General features: G+C 50.5%; 1 protein-coding gene across 5 annotated transcripts in view; it reads left to right on the top strand.

Annotated features, from left to right (window-relative positions):
- RABL6 (RAB, member RAS oncogene family like 6) overlaps positions 1–20,242 on the top strand; it is a 54,412-nt gene that overhangs the window by 27,941 nt on the left and 6,229 nt on the right. For all 5 annotated transcript variants that reach the window (XM_030506674.1, XM_030506671.1, XM_030506670.1 and 2 more), the window contains 4 exons: positions 7,112–7,464; positions 9,956–10,121; positions 17,810–18,025; positions 18,659–19,007. In XM_030506674.1, the coding sequence (XP_030362534.1) occupies positions 7,112–7,464; positions 9,956–10,121; positions 17,810–18,025; positions 18,659–19,007 (1,084 nt within the window). The remainder of the gene's footprint in view (positions 1–7,111; positions 7,465–9,955; positions 10,122–17,809; positions 18,026–18,658; positions 19,008–20,242) is intronic.

Below are 20,242 nucleotides of genomic sequence, written 5' to 3' on the forward strand. Positions count from 1 at the left end.
GGTTCACCTCATTCCTTTCCTTAGGGACCAGTTAGTCTCCTCCTGCCTCCAGCAGTTCTCTTGATGTCCCTACTCAAAGGACTGGGCTGTGTGGGCTGTGCTGTCAGATTGTTTTCTAGTTTATACTGCAACAGTAATGGGAAGATACTTAAAAGAATCAAGAGTTGGCAGAGAGCCACAAGATCTTGCTACTTACTCACCTCTCATGCTTGACCAGCTTTAGCATTTGCTGGACCCTCACATGTGCCACTTCAGCTCATGAATCCAGCAGAAAACTGTCTTCTGCAGGCACTGAGGGCTGCAGGCAGGGCGGCTGCTGCAGCACCTCCTCCAAGGCAATTCCTGCTCTCCTGCCATAAAATCAGGCCGTGGAGCAGGGCAAGGTGACAGTGCCAGGACATCTCTATTACTTCATTCACTCCTGTGTGCGTCTGGTCGCTGCTCTGTCACACTGATGTTAAATTAGGATCAGTGGGAACAGAGAGAACAAGCGCTCATCCTGCTGCGGCTGTACCGAGGACAAACAGCAGTGCTCCCAAATGTGGATCCCAGAGAAGACACGAGGTGGCACACAACGCTGCCTCATCGCTGATGTAAGCCAGCCCCTGGCTGGGCTTTGCCTCTCTAAGACACGTTTAGATGCTTCCAGCTCTTTCCAGCTCTTTCCATGTATGGTTTCCTCTCCTCCTACCACCCCTCTGGCTCTGGTACTTGCCCTGTGGTGTCTCAGATTTTACATTTTCAATGCAAAACCTCATTTCAGCCCTTTCTGAGTTCCTGAATTCTTATTGACCAAACAGCAGTGACTGTTTTTTCACTCTTCTAAATTTATACTTCATGTGCTCAATTTTTCCATCTTTAGTTCTCCCCAGCTTATCTTCTGGCACAAGGAAGACTTCTTTATATCCGGCATGCCTGTTCCCTCACTGGATGGTGCATGTGGAGAAACAGCTTTGGGGAAACTGTGGAAGCTCTTCCTGCATATTCGTGTTTTCAGGAATAAGCTACTGGTGGAAACATTTGCAAAGGGCAATAGAAGCAGGTTTCATGTATGGTTTTCATGAGCTTTTATGTTTGGCTGCATTTTTCTCTAGTATTATTCTTCTTTTAATATCAAAAATCCTTTCATTTCAAGGGTGAAGTAATCAACTCTCTTTGGATTAACTCGCACCCCCTGGAATTACTATAAGGTAGTCAAAAGGAATACTGAAGTTAATTCCTTGTGAGAAATCCCATCTTCTTTGACACTTAGTGTTAAGAAGCTTCAGGAAGTTGTCACCTGTCAACCTCTGTGACTCTTTGATTTGTAAAATGTGAGGTCCAACTTCTTCTCAAGAGCTGTTCGTAAGAAAGGAGTTTTCAGATTGTTTATTCCCTGTGTTTAAGAGCTCTTAAGCAAACTGTTAGTCAGTCTTTGTAAAAATACATCCAAAGCAGTTGAACTTCAGATTATCTGAGCTGTTGTTTGATCCAGGCTACAACGTCTGCAGTGGCAGGACCTGTCCCAGGTTTGCCACATGATGGAAATCCTTCTGCCTACGTTCCATACGGCTGTCACCTGCACCGTCAGCTCACCCTGGATGGGCAGGTGCTACTGTCCAGGTAGGAAAGATAACAGAATCATAGAATCATTTAGATGGAAAAGACCTTTAACATCAAGTCCAAATGTTAACCCAGCCAAGGCCACCTCTAAACCATGTCCCTGAGTATCACACCTACACGTCTCTTAAATTCTTCCAGGGATGATGACTCCACCACTTCCCTGGGCAGCCTGTTCGACTGCTTGACAACCCTTTTGGTTAAGACATTTCTCCTAATACCCAATCTGAACCTCCCCTGGTATAACTGGAGGCCATTTCCTCTCGTCCTATGGATGATGGACCAGTGACTGCAAAAGGGCATTTGTGCTCTCCTGATGAGGAGTCTTCTTCTGGGAGCCATGCTCCCTGCATTAGGCAGCTCTGTTCACTGCACAGCCGTTGAGTGGTCTTGGGGGTTGGTTTGTTGTTTGGGTTTTCTGCATTGAGCACAGATTGTAATTTTGGGAAGACAGAAGGAGAAAATTCTCCCCTGTGAGGGTGCTGAGGCGCTGGCACAGGGTGCCCAGAGAAGCTGTGGCTGCCCCATCCCTGGCAGTGTTCAAGGCCAGGTTGGACACAGGGGCTTGGAGCAACCTGCTCTAGTGGAAGGTGTCCCTGTCCGTGGCAGGGGGTTGGAACTGGATGAGCTTTAAGGTCCCTTCCAGCTCAAACCAGTCTGGGATTCTAAGACCATGGTGCTGAGTAACCCCAGCACTGTCTGGCAGGAGGACCTGCTGCTAGAGCTGTTCTCTTGTATCTTTAGCTCTGTGGAGGTACACGTGGAATCACACCAGCTAAAGGCTGAATGACCAGTTAGGAAAGCAAAGCCACTTTGGTTTCGCTTCCCCTTGCCCCACCTCTATCATTTCTTCTTGCTGTGAATCACTGTTGCCGTCAGACAGATCAGGAGCCAGTGTGTACTCGATGGCACTCCAGGTCATGTTTTTGTGTGTGGCAGCGTTGAGAATTAATTGCAACTAAGCCTATCATCATTGCTCTTGCTAGAGAGTGGGAGAACATGGAGTGTGTCCAATGTGTTGTGCAGGGGGGATAATCCTGCTGCATCCATTTTGGGTCAAGTGGAAAACGTGAGGAGCTCTTGGGGAGGGACTGTGCTGTGCAGGGCCTGGGCACCAGGATTCAACCCGCTTGACAACCGATTTCACATTCAGGGACCTGGCCTTAGGGAGAATGAGGTTCGGTAGCTTTAATGAGCCCCAACCAAACATGTGGCAATCTATAACCCTCAATAACCCCAGTTAAAGTGATGCCACACAGCCTATTAATCTTCATTTTCCCAATTAATGCAATAACCCAAAGCCCTCCTTGTCACATGAAATACACTGGAAAAATTGATCACAGCACGTTAGAACTAGGAGCCAAAACGCTTCAGGCTGCTCCCGTCTTCAGTGGTAAATGAACATGAGCACTGGAAGCTTTAGGAACTGTGAGGCCGACAAATCCTTGTGTGGTTGCTGTGTTTGCTCTGGGAGCAGAGCAGCACTAACCTCAGGCCCTGATGAGGTTTTGTTCCCGCAGAGCATGTTCATCTTTAAAATTGCATAAAGTCTCCTCTTGTGAGAGCTCCAACTGGCAGTGTGAGCCAGGGATCCTGAGGACGTGGGCTTGTTACTCCGTCTGAAATGGAAGGACTGTAAGGTAACAAGGGGCCACGTAGGTAAACACAGACAACCCATGTGCACTTGGGTGGCACATCTGCTGTCTATATCCCAATGGAACAAGTGTGCTCAGGTCACAGCATGTGACACCCATGTTGTGCTTTTAATAGGACCCAGTCTACTGCCCCAAGTGTGGACATGTAGCTGCTTGTTTCACAGTAAGGTTGAGTGAGTCCTTTTGTGAAGGATGACAAAAATGCTGGAACAAGGAACGCAGTAGCCAGATTGTACAGAATATGAGATAAAGCAGTCACGTGGCGGGTTCGGGTTGGTGTGTTCCCAAAACAGCCACGCGTGTGCCTCTGAAGAGCGTGTGTAAAGCCAGAGAAAGCTTTCATGCATTATGTAGTATTGTCAGAGTGTGGAGGATGCTCAGACACCTCCACCCTGGAAATTACTGAGAGCTGCTGGCAGCGCTCTCATGGATGCTGTTTTTCCACCCACCTCCTTCACGGCAGAAGATCTGAATATGAGAGCTCAGCAGAGCTGGATGGTGCAGCCCATGTACAACCCGGATCACACCATCCTGAGTTCCCCGGTGCCATGGCACACAGCACAGAGCTTGGCCCACATGTCTGGCTGGAGATGGGGAAGGTGACACAAAGCACACGTGCCACAGCTCGCTGTGGTGCTGTGCTGGGGTAGGAGCCTGTCTTGTGCTGTCCCAAATAACCATTGTGTCTTCCTACTAAAAATAACTTGCCGTCTCTTGTTCTTGTGCCCTTCACATAAAGTAGGTGAGCAAGGCTCGGGCAGAAGCACAGGTGCAGAAGCAGCCTGCCTGTGTGTTACCTCCAGACTAGCTGACCTCTTTATACTGCAGTTATGGAGCGTTTTTCTCCCTCCAGCTCTTAAAATTCCTGTGTTTCTGCAGGAGAAACAGGTGGTAGTCACAGCTTCCCTCCCTCTGGAGCTGGCTACTTGCCTAGAACAAAGCAGGTTGTTTCCAAAATGGACAGCTTTGGTAATGCAAAGTACAGTAAATCTTCAAATACCCTGATATTGTAAAGAACGTCCTGTGTTTTGTTAGGTCCAGCTTTAAGTACTCTGTGAGCTTCATATTCTGTATCCTAAAATGACTATATACATGCTTCATGTGTACTCCATACAGGATCCTTAGTCTTCAGTGGACAATTGTCTTCCTCTGCCTGAGTCACCCACTTGCCTTGATGGTGGGACCCAGTGTCCTGCTCAGACTCAGAGGTTGTTTGGTTCTGTTTTCGTGGAGCACTGGTGACTTAGGTGCTCACACAGACCGTTGTGGAGCTCAGCTCAGCCAGGAGAGTGAGCAGCGCTGGCATCAGCATCTTGGATGCTGGATGCAGCAGTGACCAAGCTTTCCGGTCTTCCAGCCGGGATTGTTGTTGCTGTGAACAGGAACAGGGGTGAGTGTAGATCCAGTGGCAGGGAATCCCATGTCTTCAGAGGTGGGAGGCAGGAGCCTTTAACCCTGAGTGGGGCTTGGGAGGAGGAGGAACGAGTACCACAAAGCAGAGCTATCCAGCCCTTCTGCCTTGGGCTCGCCAGGATCAGAGCCCAGAGGGGAGGGGTGGCAGGACTGAGCACTCGATGCTTCTGGCGTGGATCTGCAGAGCCGCATGCCCTGTGCAGGTGAGTCTGGAGAATGGCTTTTCAGGCCACAGCCGTTCCGTGGGCAAAGAGCATTCCCGTTGTTGGACAAAGGCTGGACGGCAGGTACACTTGGCTTATCCTTCCCTCATCCCAGACACCTTGTGTGCTCTGCCTGGAGGGATGCCTGTGGTGACCCTTCCTCAGGCCTGTGGTGACCCTTCCTCAGGAGAGGAGCAATGTGCGACTGCTCAGCCGTGCAGCGCCATTGCAGAGATGTATTGAAAATACACTGTTATATTCTTGTGGTGTGGATGATGTGTTGTGCACCTCCCAAACAAACCTATTGCAGTCTCCACAGAACTCAGTGCCAGAGTTAAGCTCCTTTCTGTTTTCTCTTTGGTGCATGACAAATCCATGCATCGTTTTCAGTGGAACGTGTTGTTGCACAGCTCACCCCAGCTACCCGTTCCCTGGGAGGGAGGATGCTGGAATGGATGCTCTAATCTCAGCTCTGCCAAGAGCTTGTTATCTTGGAGCCAGTCTGCTGGGTGGAATAAGCACATAAGCCTTGCCCCAATCCTGGTGGAAGCATCAGTGAAGCTACCATAGCATGGCACTGGTGTAGGTGCCTCGACAGTGGTGTGGCAGCCAGGCCCCTTTGCTGCTCCTCCCAGGCATCGCTGCATTGCAGCCTTTGGTCCGGTGTGCAGGGAGAGTCCTGGCCGTTCTCATGTGGTGAACCTGGAGCAGGAGCCCTTGTTTCCTCGCCCTTAAGCAGATGACTATTTCCTTTGTACTGTTGAATTTCTTCCCATTTCTGTTATTCAGGATCATCCAGTTCTTCCTGTATCTTGTCCATGTTCTCCTCTCTGCTAATGCTGCCTCCCATCTTGCAACCTCGTGAGCATTTCCCTGGTCCCTGCTGCTTCACTGGAATATATCTCAAGGCCAGTCCTTGAGGAACTCTACCAAGGATTTCTCTCCTGGCTAATAGTGCTTTTCAGTTCTGTCCTTTATCTCTGCTTCAGCCAGTTCCTTAGTCGAGGACTGCTGGTTTTGCAACTCGAGTAGCAGCTTCCTGGGGATGTTGTTCTCCAGTGCTGCAAACACTGTTGGTCACAAAGTATATTAGTTTCTTCTTTAGAAGTGTATCAGGTTGCTCCTTAAAATAGGAAATGATATCTCGGGGGGGGGGGTTAGAGTCTTTTAGCCACTGCTCTTTGCTTCTGCTCTGCAGTCATTCCAGTGAAGATGTCTAGCTCAAGGACGAGGCCGTGCTCTGTATGGGAGAGGAGTCTTTATTTTAACATCCTCCTTGCCTGAAGCACAACCGAGTCTGTGTTGCAGAAGCAGTTGAACCCAGAGCCTCTGTGCACTAGTTCATTGGGCTTAATGAGATAAGGGGCGAGACCATGACCCCTTTTATACATGGTACTTCACTTTGGGTGTCTTCTTTACACCTGTGGCAGATCTCATTTTGAGACCACTTCACGGTAGGAGCCTGTCTTTCTGTTGGTGTTTCTTTGCATACAGCTTGTGGAAAGGCTGCTCTCCGAGTGGGCTGCAGGAGGAAGCTGCAAAAGGGATAGAGCATTTCACCCTGTCTGCTGGTGTAGGCTTTAATGCTCTTCTAGGCAACAGTCCAGCCACGACCACAACTTGCTTCAGAGCTTCTGCTGCTTGGCTCCGCTGCCTCCCACATAGAGGAGGAGTGCGTGCGGGGGGGGACTGCCTGTGTGTCCGCACATGCGAGAAGGATCATTGCAGTCAGTCCTCCGTGAGCCCTCTGCATAGCTCTTTTCTTTTGGCGTTCAAGGATTCTCCTCTCGAACCCGTTCTTGGCTGAAAGAAGAGGGTTTTATAGCATTTGAGTTTTCTTTAACACTCTTATCTCTTCTGCACAATCTAAAAATGTGCCGTTACTGTAGCACTTACTCCCTCAGAGACATATGTCCAAGAACTGGCTTAAGGTTGTCGTTTCAAGCCCTGGCACATTGTTATAGTCTGTATATCCAGGGAGTTCCCAGCAGCGTTGCAAATACAGGTTTCATCCTGTAGTACAAAGCAGGTTGGGATTCTCCACACCTCGATGCAGATGGAGTGACTTTAGCTCATGTGGGTGAACCAGGTTTATTGTGGCCCAGGGAGTCGCAGCATCACTGGAAGCAGACCCACACCCTCCCAGCTCAGCACATGGCTCAAGCAGCCCAGCATCATGCTGAGTGCTCTGTTGAGCATGTTTTCTCCATTCCTTATATTTGCAATTTATCTTCTCTGCAGCTTCCTTGAAATGATGGAAGCCCGAAGTCAAGGACACACGTCACCACTAACAACCAACGGGCAAAGCCCTTCCTCTGGCTCCCAGTCACCCATCGTACCTCCGAGCTCCACATCGACAGGCAGCTCCAGCCCGGGCACCCCGCAGCCGCCGCAGCCACTTCCCGCAAGCTCCACCATCTCTCCTGAGCCCCCCCCATCCTTTTCACCAGTGCCTGCACCTGAGGCCCTGCAGCCACACGCGCCTCCCGCAGCCCCCCCAGCACCTCCGGCTGCAGCCCCGCCACCCAAGCGCAGCATCATTTCCCGTCTGTTTGGGACGTCTCCTGCACCAGACCCCTCTCCTCCCCAGCCAGGTAGGTTGCTGGATGTCACCCCTGGGCATTTCTGGGCTTGGATGGGGACTGTGTCCAGCCAGTTGGGTGGCTTCAGGATGAAGGCACTGAACATGCAGAAGACACTAATAAAATAACCGTCAGCTTCTTACCAGGAGCACAAATGCCTCTTGAATCATAGAATCATAGCATAGAATCCCACACTGGTTTGTGCTGAAGGGACCTTAAAGCTCCTCCAGTTCCAACCCCCTGCCATGGGCAGGGACACCTTCCACTAGAGCAGGTTGCTCCAAGCCCCTGTGTCCAACCTGGCCTTGAACACTGCCAGGGATGGGGCAGCCACAGCTTCTCTGAGCACCCTGTGCCAGCGCCTCAGCACCCTCACAGGGAAGAAATTCTGCCTCAGAGCTCATCTCAATCTCCCCTCTGGCAGGTTAAAGCCATTCCCCCTGCCCTGTCCCTACAGGCCCTTGTTAAAAGTCCCTCTCTTGAATAGCATTAGAGAAGCTATTTGCAGCTCAGTCTTCACAAAAGTGTGGCAGCCCAAAGGGGCTCCTGTATGTTAACGGAGAGCAACTGAGAGCTGGTTTTAAAGGTTATTCAGCCAGAAGTGATCGTGTCAGTGCAGTCTCTGCAGCAGTTCTCCTCCAGGGAAATCTGCTCCTTTGGAGATGGTCTGAGGAGGAGGGCACCCGCCTCGGCTTCTCCCTTAGCACCAGCACACAATGGAGCAGAGGAGCAGAGTATTCAGCCTGGGCCCTGCTGGATGAAGTTGCAGGGCAGAAGCATTGAGGAGGTTTGTTGCATGTAATTTTACTGATCCAGACCTCAATTTGCCTGTCACGTTGATTTTGTTGGCAAAGCTAACTGGAGCTGCAGAGCTGGTACTGCCTAAAGATCAGTAGCATGACATGGTTTGAATTCCCCTTTGGAAATACCTTCCCTCTCAAACTGTCAATTCCTAGAGCTCACAGCATTCTCGAGACACCCACAGAAAGAAAGGAGGAGGTGCTGGAACACGGTTTGCAGCTTCACATGTTGAAATCTTTCAGGTTTAGCTCTGCACACAACAGTCTGCAGCCTGAATCCGTTACCAGGTATGACACAGTGCACCAGGAGTTTATGGCTCTTCCTACCCAGAAATAAACAGGAGCAGATCCCTTGTCAATAAAAACCCCTTTCATATTGGTATGTAGAAAACAGAAAAGTGTGTCCTGCCAGTATTGCAGTCTTTGGGATTTGCTGCTTTTTCTTTTCCTTTTAAAATCTATCACTTAGCTGGAGAATTGCTTTAGCAATTAGTTCAATTGGTTCTGTTGCAGCCCTGGTATTTCAAGGGTGCTTTTTAGCAGGGATGCAAAAGGCAGGAAAAGCTGATCTGTCAGTGGTATTAGGTTTACGCAGCTTGCCAAGGGTCTGCACCTCCACAGAACATACCTAGGGAGTAGCTAATTGGAAATCGCTTGAACAATCACTGTCACAAAGTACTACTTGGTTTTTATGGCAGCTGCTGTTTAAGCTTTCCCCTGAAGTCTTGCAGTAATAATTCTTTTGGCTGTTTTTAGCTCACACCAACAGCATTAGTAATAGCATTATTGATATGCATTAGTGGTGTTAGTAATAGCGTTATTGATATGCAAAAGTGATCTGAAAGCTGTTGCCACTAGAGCAAACTCTAGAAAGAAATACACAAAGCTTCACCCAAAGGAACAGACCTGGGTGTGAAGTGCAGCCTGGGCAGAGGAAACAGGTTAAATACTGCAAACTCTGAAAAGGTTCATGGCTTCAGGCTTCCTGGTTCTGCTCATTTTGTGAGTTTTCATCCTGATACCTTGAAGATGGGTAAAGGTGTCTGCAAATGAGCTATATTAAAGCACGTCTGTTTGCAGGAGTTCTTGAGCTTTTGGTTACACAGTTTTTGGTTTACATTTAAAAACACCATGTGGACGATTCTGTCTGTGACAGTTCCAGTTGAAAAAGCAGGAGGAGATGAGTGGGTGAACTGAACAGTCTGGGAAAGGAAACCAAATCATGAAGGGGTGTCACACAGGAGCAGTGCACGCAGCATTGGTCTGAGAAGCCGCACTGGACGGGGCTTGGAGCAACCTGCTCTAGTGGAAGGTGTCCCTGCCCATTGCAGGGGGTTGGGACTGGAGGAGCTTTAAGGTCCCTTCCAACCCAGCCAGGCTGGGGTTCCATGCAAGCCTGTTGGTGGCATAGGCAGCCGCAGCAGTCCCTGCAGAGCAGTCAGCTGCACTACTGGAGAGTTTCCTGAGGACCCTGTCTCAGCAGGGTGCATTTGAAACCACAGCAGCCGTGTGTGGTCTCTGAGTGCTTTCCTGCAAGATTGGACTGGTTCGAGTATCCTGTTCACATCCTTCCTCTTCTGTTGCTTTGTAGCCGAAGTCCTGCTCTGTGGCTGCTGCCACCCTGGGCAGGATAGATCTGTAAAAAGCAAATTTGTCTTGCTTATGGTGAACCCTGTGGTTTACAACTGCTGTTGCCAATGCAGACCCTGCTGCTGCCGCTCCTCCTCCCCACCCTGAAGCCCCTGCAAAGGTACAGAGCGTGGAGGACTTTGTACCTGATGACAGCCTGGACCACAGCTTTCTAGAAGATCCAGCCCCACAGAAGGACAGAGGGAAACCACAGGCTAAACACCGTGTGGATAGTGAAAGGTAAGGAAAGGGGGATGGAGGAAGGGTGGGACAGAGACATACCTGGATGGGCACACTGAATGAGGAGTCAGGCCTGGGTAACCTGTTGTAACTGTTCAGAAAAGGATTGCGGAGCAAATAACTGCCCCTAAAGCCATTCTGGCTGTGGTGTAGTCAGTCATAGCATTCCCTGTCTCCCATTTCGTGATACACGCTGCTCTTTGGGAATGAGTAACAGCAGTAAGAGCTAGTTATCACCTTCCTGAGTTTGCTGTCTTGCTTTCATGCTCAGTGTTAAACCACTGGGTTGCTCTGGGTCAGGAAGGGATTTTCCTTCTGGCACACAGTACAAGGATATTATGTTTTGCCTAATGAATACTTCCCCACTGCAGAGGCCCAGTGCATGGCCAGGCTCCTTCATGGCCTGGTACTGCCATTTCTGAGGCATTATAAAGGGCTTTGTGTTTGTTGGAGGACACTTGGGGGCACACAATGGGATTCTGGAAGGAAGGATGGAGAGGGTCGTGCTCCTTTGGGAGTGTCACTCGCTGCTCTCCCACAGGTTCCAGAAAAGTCCTAGGGAGGAACTTCCTTTTTTTTTATGTCCATTTCTAATGTTCCTTCCCAGCATTTTCTCTCTAAACTGGAGAGAGATGGATTTGATGGATGGACTGTTCAGTGGATGAGGAATTGGTTGGATGGTTGCATCCAGAGAGTAGTGGTCAGTGGCTCAATATCCAGAGGAGATGAGTGCTGACTGGTGTCTCTCAGGGGTCTGTGCTTGGACCAGTACTGTTCAATATCCATCCAGGACATGGACAGTGGGATGCAGCACCCTCAGTAAGTTTGCAGATGACACGAAGCTGAGTGGTGCCGTTGACATGGCCGAGGGACAGGATGCCATCCAGAGGGACTTGGACAAGCTGGGTAGTGGACCCATGTGAATGTCATGAGGTTCAACAAGGCCACAAGCAAGGTCCTGCACACAGGTCAGGGCAGCCCCCAGTATCAGAACAGGTTGGGGGTGGAGAGATTGGGAGTGCTCCTGAGGAAAAAGACTTGGGGGTGTTGGGTGAGAAGAAGCTCCCCATGACCCGGCTTCAGAGTGCGCTTGAGCCCAGAACCCCACCATGTGCTGGGCTGCACCCCCAGAGCGTGAGCAGCAGGTCAAGGGAGGGGATTCTTCCCCTCTGCTGCGCTCTGGGGAGCCCCCCCCTGCAGTCCTGATCCAGCTCTGGGGCAGCAGCACAAGAGGGACGTGGAGCTGCTGGAGCGAGGCCAGAGGAGGCCACGGAGCTGCTGCGAGGGCTGGAGCAGCTCTGCTCTGGAGCCAGGCTGAGAGAGCTGGGCTGGGGCAGCCTGGAGAAGAGAAGGCTCCTGAAGGGGAGACCTCAGAGCAGCTCCAGTGCCTAAAGGGGCTCCAGGAAACCTGGAGAGGGGCTTTGGACAAGGGCCTGTAGGGACAGGACAAGGGGAATGGCTTTAACCTGCCAGAGGGGAGATTGAGATGAGCTCTTAGGCAGAAGCTCTTCCCTGTGAGGGTGCTGAGGCGCTGGCACAGGGTGCCCAGAGAAGCTGTGGCTGCCCCATCCCTGACAGTGTTCAAGGCCAGGTTGGACACAGGGGCTTGGAGCAACCTGCTCTAGTGGAAGGTGTCCGGGCCCGTGGCAGGGGTTGGAACTGGATGTGCTTTAAGGTCCCTGCAGCCCAATCCAGTGTGTGATTCCATCCTCCACATGGCAGAGCTCTGCTCTAAGCTGGATTCCACCCCCCACCCCCCTCCTTTTTCTGGCTTTGATGTTTTTTAAACACAAAAAAGAGGGAAAAGGGATTGTTTCTGAGCTGCCCTGACAGGAGGATGTGCAGTGAGCTGTCTGAAAGCACACTGGCACTTAAGGGGTGACTTAAGTGTCCCCACAAGATGTGCATTCCTTGGCTCAGAATGGTGCTTGCCTTCTGCCTCTTGTCATCACAGTGGCTTAACCAGGAGAGTCATTAAACGCTGGTACAGCTCATCTGTGAACCTGGAGGGTTCTGCATCTTTTGGTGCTTTTGACATGATTCATGGTTCTCTATTTCAACCAGAATGACTTAAATCAGTGCTGTGTGTGAGGCTCAGTGCCTGTCTCCTGCAAGTCAGCCTGAATCAGCATCCCTGGTGCTGGTGGAACACATGGGTGCTGTATTAGGAAATAAAAGGAAAATAAAAGAAAGCAAGAAAACCCTCAGTGGTGGCTGCTGGGAGTTGCTGGGAGCTGCTGGGCTGCTCCGGCTGCGGCTGAGCGCGGATGCTGTGCTGTGATTAACAAGGACATCTCAGCGAGCCAAGCCTGACCTGCCTGGGCTTTGCTGAAGGACTGGTCCTTGGAGCTCTGCAGCTGCAGCTCTTGCTGGGGGTGGGAGGCTGAATCTTTAACAAAGGCTTCGCTTCTCCAGAACATCAGTCGCTGGAAGCAAAGAGGTGTTAAAGCCGAACATCTCAAACAGTTGTGCAAGAGCCCTGCTCCTTGGTTGGAGAGGAGTCACGTTCTTGGCTGCTGTGGTGCCCTTGTGCCTTTTGTCTCCAGTCTGGGAACCCTCCAATGCCTATGAGCCGGTGGAGGCAGAAAATGAAACACCTTTGGGCTTTCACAGAGCACAGAGAGGATGCTTATTCACAGCTTCATCCTTTGATGGCAGAGGTAACCATCTGCAGTTAGAACAGCTCTATTTCCCTAGAAGTCCTTGCAGCACATCCCTGCGAATTCAAAGGCTTGCTGTTTCTCTGCAGCTTGGCACCCATGTCTGCCTCTGGTTTCTTGTGTAGCTCACACGGTTTTCATAGTGGTCTGGCATTTTTACCTTCTGTTTCTTGCCAAAAGGGGCCTACAAGAATCAGCCAGATGTGCTGAAATTCAGAGCTGTAGATATGGTTCTGACCATCACCTGTAATAACTGGTTTCTTTCAGGATGCCAGTTGCAACCCCGTGATGCCCAGGAGCAACATAAGAGTTCTGTGAGCAACACCTCCAAGTCAGCTTCTACTGCAGGGAATAGGTTGTTGTAGTTGCAAGAAAATCTGCTGCTGCAGACATTTATCTTTGATCTAAAGAACACAAAAGTGGCTGCGAAGCCACCCAAACCTAATGGAGGCTTTACTGGGTTTAAAGATGAAACACTGGAAGCCTGAGAACATACTAGAGAGATGTGTTTCATGTCTCCTGATTGCTTTTAAGCAGGTATCTGAGTGTTCAGCTCACTCAGCTTGCCAGCAGTTCTTCTGGGTGTGCCGTAACCACATGTACGCTCCAAAACTGAAGAGCCATTGAAGATGTGGCAGAAGAATGGGCTGTGTTTGGAGAAGCTGTGAGGTTTCTTCTCTTACCCAAGTAAGAGGAACTGCCTTGCTGTCTGTTAGCAAGAGCCTTGCAGTTAGCTCATTGCGAGCGCCTTAGTGCTCTGTGCATTTCACATGTGCAGCAGAGACAGTTACAGTCACAGAATCACAGCCAGGCTGAGGTTGGAAAGCTCCTCTGGAGATCATCCTCCTCAGCCAGGGCCTGTGCTCAACCTGTGCCAGTGCTCAGTCACCCTCACAGTGGAAAAAGGGTTTCCTGGTTTTCATAGGGAACCTCCTGTGTTTCAGTTTGTGCCCCTTGACTCTTGTCCTGTCATTGGGCAGCACCGAAAGGTGCACCCTCCTTCAGGTATTGAAATACGTTTATAAGGTCCTCCTCAAGCCTTCTCTTCTCTGGGCTAAGCAGTCCCAGCTCTCATGTGGGAGAACCTTTCCTCATGTGAGAGCTGTTCCAGTCACTTCGTAATCTTCATGACCCTCTATTGGACTCTCTCCAGTTTGCCCATGTCTCTCTTGTACTGAGGAGCACCCAGCACTGGACACAGCACTCCAGGTGTGGCCTCCCCACTGCTGGGCAGAGGGGAAGGGTCACCTCCCTCGACATGGGGCGATACTGTGCCTAATGCAGCCCAGGATACTCTTGGCCTTCACTGCAGAAGGGGCCCCTTCCTGACTTATGTTCAACCCCAGGCCCTCTCTGCCAAGCTGCTTTCCAGCAGAGTGCCCCTCAGCATGTCTTGCTGCACGGGGCTGTTCCTCCCCAGGAGCAGGACTTTGCACTTCCCCTGGTGCACCCATCCTCTCCACCCTGGCGCGGTCCCTCTGGTGTAGCAGTCACTCCTCCTAGTTTGGAGTCATCTGCAGACCTGCTGAGGGTACACCCTGCCCCATCATCCCGATCATCAATGAAGATGATAAACAGGACTGGGCCCCGTATTCATCCCTGGTGCACGCCATAAGTTACTGGCCTCCAACTAGACTTTGTGTCACTGATCACTGTCCTCTGGGCTCTGTTATTCAACCAGTTCCAGACACTGGTGTCACCTTTACCTGTCCTCTCTTGAATCCTGACCCATAAGCTCTCGGTTCCCTCAGCCATCCCCAGGCAAAGCTCCATGCATTGCAGCTGGTCATTGACATAGAGGGTGACTCCTCAGGGAAGAGGGGAAGGTCTTGTTCTCTTTTTGGAAGCAGGGTGTTCTGCTTTGTGACTGAACTGCTGCCTGATCTCAGGGCTGGGCTTACTTCCATATATAAGAACTTGTTTGCTTTCTGAGCTTCGGAAGAAGGTTTGAAAGTCTGGGATTTCTCATCCATCTTGTTGACATTGGAGGCTTGTTTGCAGTGATGCCCTGTGAACTTCTCCCATAACCTGCTCCATAACATCTCTAAACAATGGAGCAGGAGTTGACATGGAGCAGTAATGTTACCAAAAAAGCACTTCTTTGTTTCTCAGGCGTGCTGTCAGTGAGGGATGTGCTCCTGCCTCTGGAACAAGTCTACTCTTGCCCAAAGATCAGGCACCTGCTGCGACTTTCAACGTTTACTGACATCTCTTGGAGTTGCTATAAGTAAATCCCAGCACAGATCTACAGAAATGAATGGAGTCCTGGGTTTTGTTTAACGGTGTGTTATGGTTCTCTAGCTTGCAGTAAAGAGAACTCCCAATATCAGTTCCTTCACGAGTTCATTAGGAAGGCAGTTCCAGCTGCCAGATTGCTGTTTAGGAACCTAGTTTGCTACTCTTCAGCTTGATGCCCTGAGCCAATGGGTGTGTGACTGCACTGGAGGAGCTAATCTGGCTCCAGGGGCTCCCCCCTTCCCCGCTGCTGGGTCAGGCTGGCCCAGGTCCATGGGGGGGCTGTAGATGTCTGCAAGCAAGGTTGTGCTGGATTCCTCGTCTGTCTCAGCATCACTAGGTGTTTATCTTAGCCATGGGTAAGTCCTTCTTACGTCTGAAGGGCTTTGAGCTGGTTCTTTGCTTTTATGGCATCTGGTATTTCTCTAGTGGTACCCACTGCACTAGACCAAGTGAGAGAAGCTGAAGACACCAGTTCATAGCAGGAGACCTCCATCTCCTAGAATACAGCCAGGCAGCTCATTCTGCAGTGTGTGATTCCCTCACTTTATCTGCTGCTTTAGAGTTTGGGTTTTTCCTCATTCTCTAGCCCAAAACCTGATGTGGCAAGAGGATCCTGCTGGCTCTGTGGCCACACAGCAGGGCTGGTGCAACACAGTCCACGCAGGTTTGGAACCATGCACTCATGTTGCAGCAGCATTCGTTCCATCACCAGCACAGAGAAGACCCCGGCGTGCTCTTGATCAGTAGCTCAGCCACAGGCCTTGGCAAGCTCAGTCATTTTTGGTGGGTACCTGCACCTGCAAACACGTTGGCTCAACACTAGCGCAGGCTTGGCACCATGAAAGGCATTGGAGAGAGTGGTGCAATGTGCTTGGGTTTGCATGCTCTGGATTCCTTCCAGCTGGAGCCTCAGGACCACAACCTGATACTAACTCTGCATTGTTCATAGCGCAGCAGTGGTTTTTCTGACGGGTGCTCACTCCGTGGCTTTGCTCAGAAGCTGTCACTCCATGCTTTGTGTGTGAGTTAGAGATGGAGGCAGTGCATTCCCTGCAAGGGGAGGTGACCCACTTTGTGCGGGTGTGTGGACACACATGGACATCCTGTTCAGACTGGGAGTGCTTTACAGGCTGCAGATCTTGCATGGTGTGCAGTAGAAGGACAGTGGCAGCAATCTCTGGAGAGTCCCAGTGCTTAATGGAGCAATGCAGTGTTAGAGAAATGCAGTGTCACCAGTCCAGAATAACTCCTGCCATTTTTAGGACACAATCCATTTGCTTTCCAGCACATTTCCAGAGGAACCCTACAAGTGCTTTGCAGACCGCAGAAATCACTCACTTGTCATTCCTCCAGCCTTGGCTGCTGCTTTGGGCACCAGTTTCTTTCCTCCTTTGTGTGGGTCGGGCTGTGTGCCTCCTCTCTGGCTCAGAATGAGAGCAGCAGTGTTTTATGAAGGGGCTCTTCAGCAGCCTGTCTCTGCTTAGCTGGGAGCTGTGCTGAGAGCAGGGGGAGCTGCACCAAAAGCAGGAGGAGGGAGGGGGATCTGAGCACTAACCCGAACAAGCATTGGTTGTAATCATGTCAATGTGCTGCACTGGTTCTCATAAGGGTGGTGTCCCAGATGTCACAAATAACACTGTCTGTTGACAGATGTATTAATTCTTTAAAACTAGCCTGTAAACCAGTAACTGGCCATAAGAAGAGCCAGGCTGAGTAATAACAATCATCTGGACTGTGTTCAGGCCTCAGCATTTCTATCCCATCAGCACACCATCCTCCACTGCCTCTGCCAGTGCTGGCTACGTGCTAGTGACTGGGAGCAGCACCTTTGTCCAGATTAAGGATTTTAGGTTTTGATGACTCCTTTTATGCCTCTAAAATGTGATGTGCTCCAAGCTATAATCTCGGGTTTTGGTCTCTGCGCACAAATGAAGTTGTGTTTGTACAATCCAAATCAAGTAATTAAAAGGAGAGTGGCTCTTGTGTGGGTTGTCAAAAGGAGCTGGGTATCTGCTGCACATAAAGCAAATAGAATGAGGAAAGGTGAAGCAAAGACTCATCAGCTGAGGCTGGGGAAGACATCTGTATTCCTGACATGAGCAAATCCTTCTGAAAGTATTAAAGTTGCTGAGTCCTGGGGACATTGAGACAAGAATCCTCAGCTGGTAATTTCAGCTGTGAAGCTCTTTATCAGTCTGCCTCTGAGCACATAACTGTGTTACATCCAGGGAGGCTGACAGACTCCCAGCTCTGAAAGTGTGTCCTTAGGTGAATTTAATTTGGGGAATGTCAAATCCTGGTTGTGGTGGCTGGATACCTGCTTGCTTCAGGGAGCACGGGAGACACAGAAATAAACCCAGCAATCTAATAGCTGCAAGTGAATTCCCCAGAAGTGGCAGTGTCTGATCAGGTTTAATTACAGGCTGTGGGGTTATGGCAGGCAGTTCCCATGGTTTGATTGACTGATCCTTGATGTTGGACCGGGGATGTTCCAGTAGAGCTGGAACAGCGGGCAGCTCTGTAGCACTGAGGCTCAGCTTTTCCAGCCACTCAGTGACACATCCAGTTGTGGCCCATTCTGTAGAGGGTTTGTGCCATGGCTGCAGCCCACGGGGAGCAGGTCTGAAGGGATCAGTGGATGGCTGGTGCAGTGTCACTGCCCTGGGCTGAGGGATATGGGCGCTGCAGTTGGCTGGAAAAGCTAGGCAAGTGACAGTCTGCTTTCAAGGGGAGGCCCGTCTGTCCCAGCACATCCCAGGGTGCTGTGTCTGATCCTTGCCTATTCTGCAGCGATGGAGAGGCACCCGGGGGGAACCCCATGGTGGCACGTTTCCAAGATGACCTGGATCTGGATGACAAAATCCCCAGCAGACCCATGCTGGCAGCAGAACGGGTGCCCAGCAAGAACGTCACCCTCTCCAGTGAGGAAGAGGAAGAAGAGGTGAAGGACTCTAAGGTCATACCCACACCTAATGAAGACATCGACATGGAGCAGGGAAAAAAAAGGTACAAAGCACAGGCTGAAGTGTGGGGTTGTGCTGGCAAAGGGGCCTCTCCTCGGTCCTGCCACTGACTTCTGGGTGTCCTCTGGGGAATCTTGGTGTCTGTTCCTTCAGCTGTAAGCTGGGGCTGTGTTTTCTTTAGCTGGGACTGCTCTGTGCAGTGTTTTCTGCACCACACCTAGGCAGCATGCCCTTGAGCACTGTGCTCCTGGTCGCTGCAGTGTTTCTGCTTGGGAATGGCCCAGCCTTTTCCTCCAGTTTGAACAGAGACTGGAACTGAGCACCTCAACATCTGTTCATAGCTGTAGGAGGAGGACAGAGGAGTCAAGCCTTGTGAAGGGAGTGGAAGTCATTCACCACACCCTGTGCGGGAGAACGATGAACTGGATCATGTTCTCCACATACCACATCCTGTGGGTGATAGCCAGCTGGTGCAGGCACCTCTGCAGCAGCATCCACAGGGACTCGAGGGCTATTTTCAGCCTGAGTGGTATGTGTTTGACCAGCCACCCCCCTAGGATGAACTACCTCTGCTGTGGAGATGCAGCCCCTGAAGCAGGCTCAGCTACTAATTAGTCACTGTGCTTTGCTCCACAGAATGGGGGTGGACGGGCTCTGACAACTTCTTTTTTCTCAGGTCTTCCAGAAATTCTCTGAAACCACAGAGTGAAGCCGTTTTGACCAAAGCAATGGACCCGAAGCCACCTGACGCTTTACCTCCACGTTCTGGGTCCGAAAAAAACAGCAGCAGCAAAGTCAACACCAGCTTGTCAGCTGCTGCTGCTGCAACCCCAGCAGCAGTCCAGGCCCCAAAGACCACTTCCCACAGCAAAGGACATGCTCTCAAGCAGAAAGTGGTCAAAGAGGAAAAGCCTGAGGAGTCTGACAGTGATCAAGAGGGACCAATAGCTACTCAGATGCTCTCGTTTGTTATGGATGACCCGGACTTCGAAAGTGAGGATTCTGACAGCCAGAAGAAGAAAATGGTAAATGACATGCATGAGTTGCTGTGTGTTGATGCCAAACTGAGCTTGAAATGTTGAGGCATCTCATGAGCAGAGCTTTCATTGCTCCCCCATGTCTCAGCGGCGCTCACAGCATGTCAGGTGCTAAGCAACCTGTAGAGATTGATGTAAGCACAAACCCACTAATGCTGTGACTGTTGAAGCCACACAGCAACAAGGTTTGTGCTTACAGGTTTTAATGTGCTGTTTGTTCTGAGTAGTGCCAAAGTGCAGTCAGTCCAGCAGTGTGCAAGGTATAAAATACAAAGCTAATGGGTTTTCACCCAAGGTTTAACATGTAGAAGTGTGTGAGTGACAGAGAGTGAGCTCCCTACAGCAATCAATAGGCTGTAACAAGATTTGTTTGGCAAAGCTTCTTACTGAAGTAGGAAAATCTGGGAGGGAGTTTCCAGTGTAGCCAGGGTGGCTGTAATGCCTCAGTGACGTTCAGCATGTGGGCAGCTGCTCAAAGACATGGTGCAGCAGGAGAACCCTCTGCACCCATCGGGTATTAAAGATGGAGAAAACACAGGTATCTTCTCTGGGCTGGTAGGAATTTGCTGCTGTGGCTGGAGATATCCCTGGTTTCAGTGATCTGTGCTCACAGACAGCAGAGCAATCCCTAGAAACTGCTAACCGTGATTTGGGATGGGACTTGCTGTGCAGGGGGACTCCTGGTGTCTGGGGTCACTGGTGTTCAGGAGTGTTGGATGTGTTTGCATCATTCCAGAGTCCTGCAGAAAGGGTGATTGTCCCAGTTTCTTCACCCTTGCCTGTGTGTCGTGCTGTTTATTAAGTAGTTTTCCATTTGTTTTGCATTTCCAGTACCTGCTTTTCTCGACAGTTTAATGTGAAAGCAAAAGCATTTGGAGCAAGTTTACTTCTCTTTGCATGTGATGGCAAAAACAGGATCTGTGAGGAAGCTTTGCCATTGCAGCAGTGTCAGGGAGATGCCCCACAGCGTGTGAATGCTTGACACCTACAAGGGTTACCGGTCAGGCAGAGCGGTAAAACACCACCATCAGCAGGGAGGAAGGAGCATTGCCTGGACCAGCAGCAGAGCAAGGCTGTGTTTGGGCAGTATGGAGGATAGAAAGAGAGGGTGGTTAATGAATTCTGAAGAGGATCAGTTGGCAGGAATCACAAGATCATTAAACTCCATTTCCATCCCCATCATGCCGGGACAGAGGATTTTTGGGTGATATCCAGTCTCTGCA

This window comes from Strigops habroptila, chromosome 15 (assembly GCF_004027225.2).
Source record: "Strigops habroptila isolate Jane chromosome 15, bStrHab1.2.pri, whole genome shotgun sequence".
NCBI lineage: Eukaryota > Metazoa > Chordata > Aves > Psittaciformes > Psittacidae > Strigops > Strigops habroptila.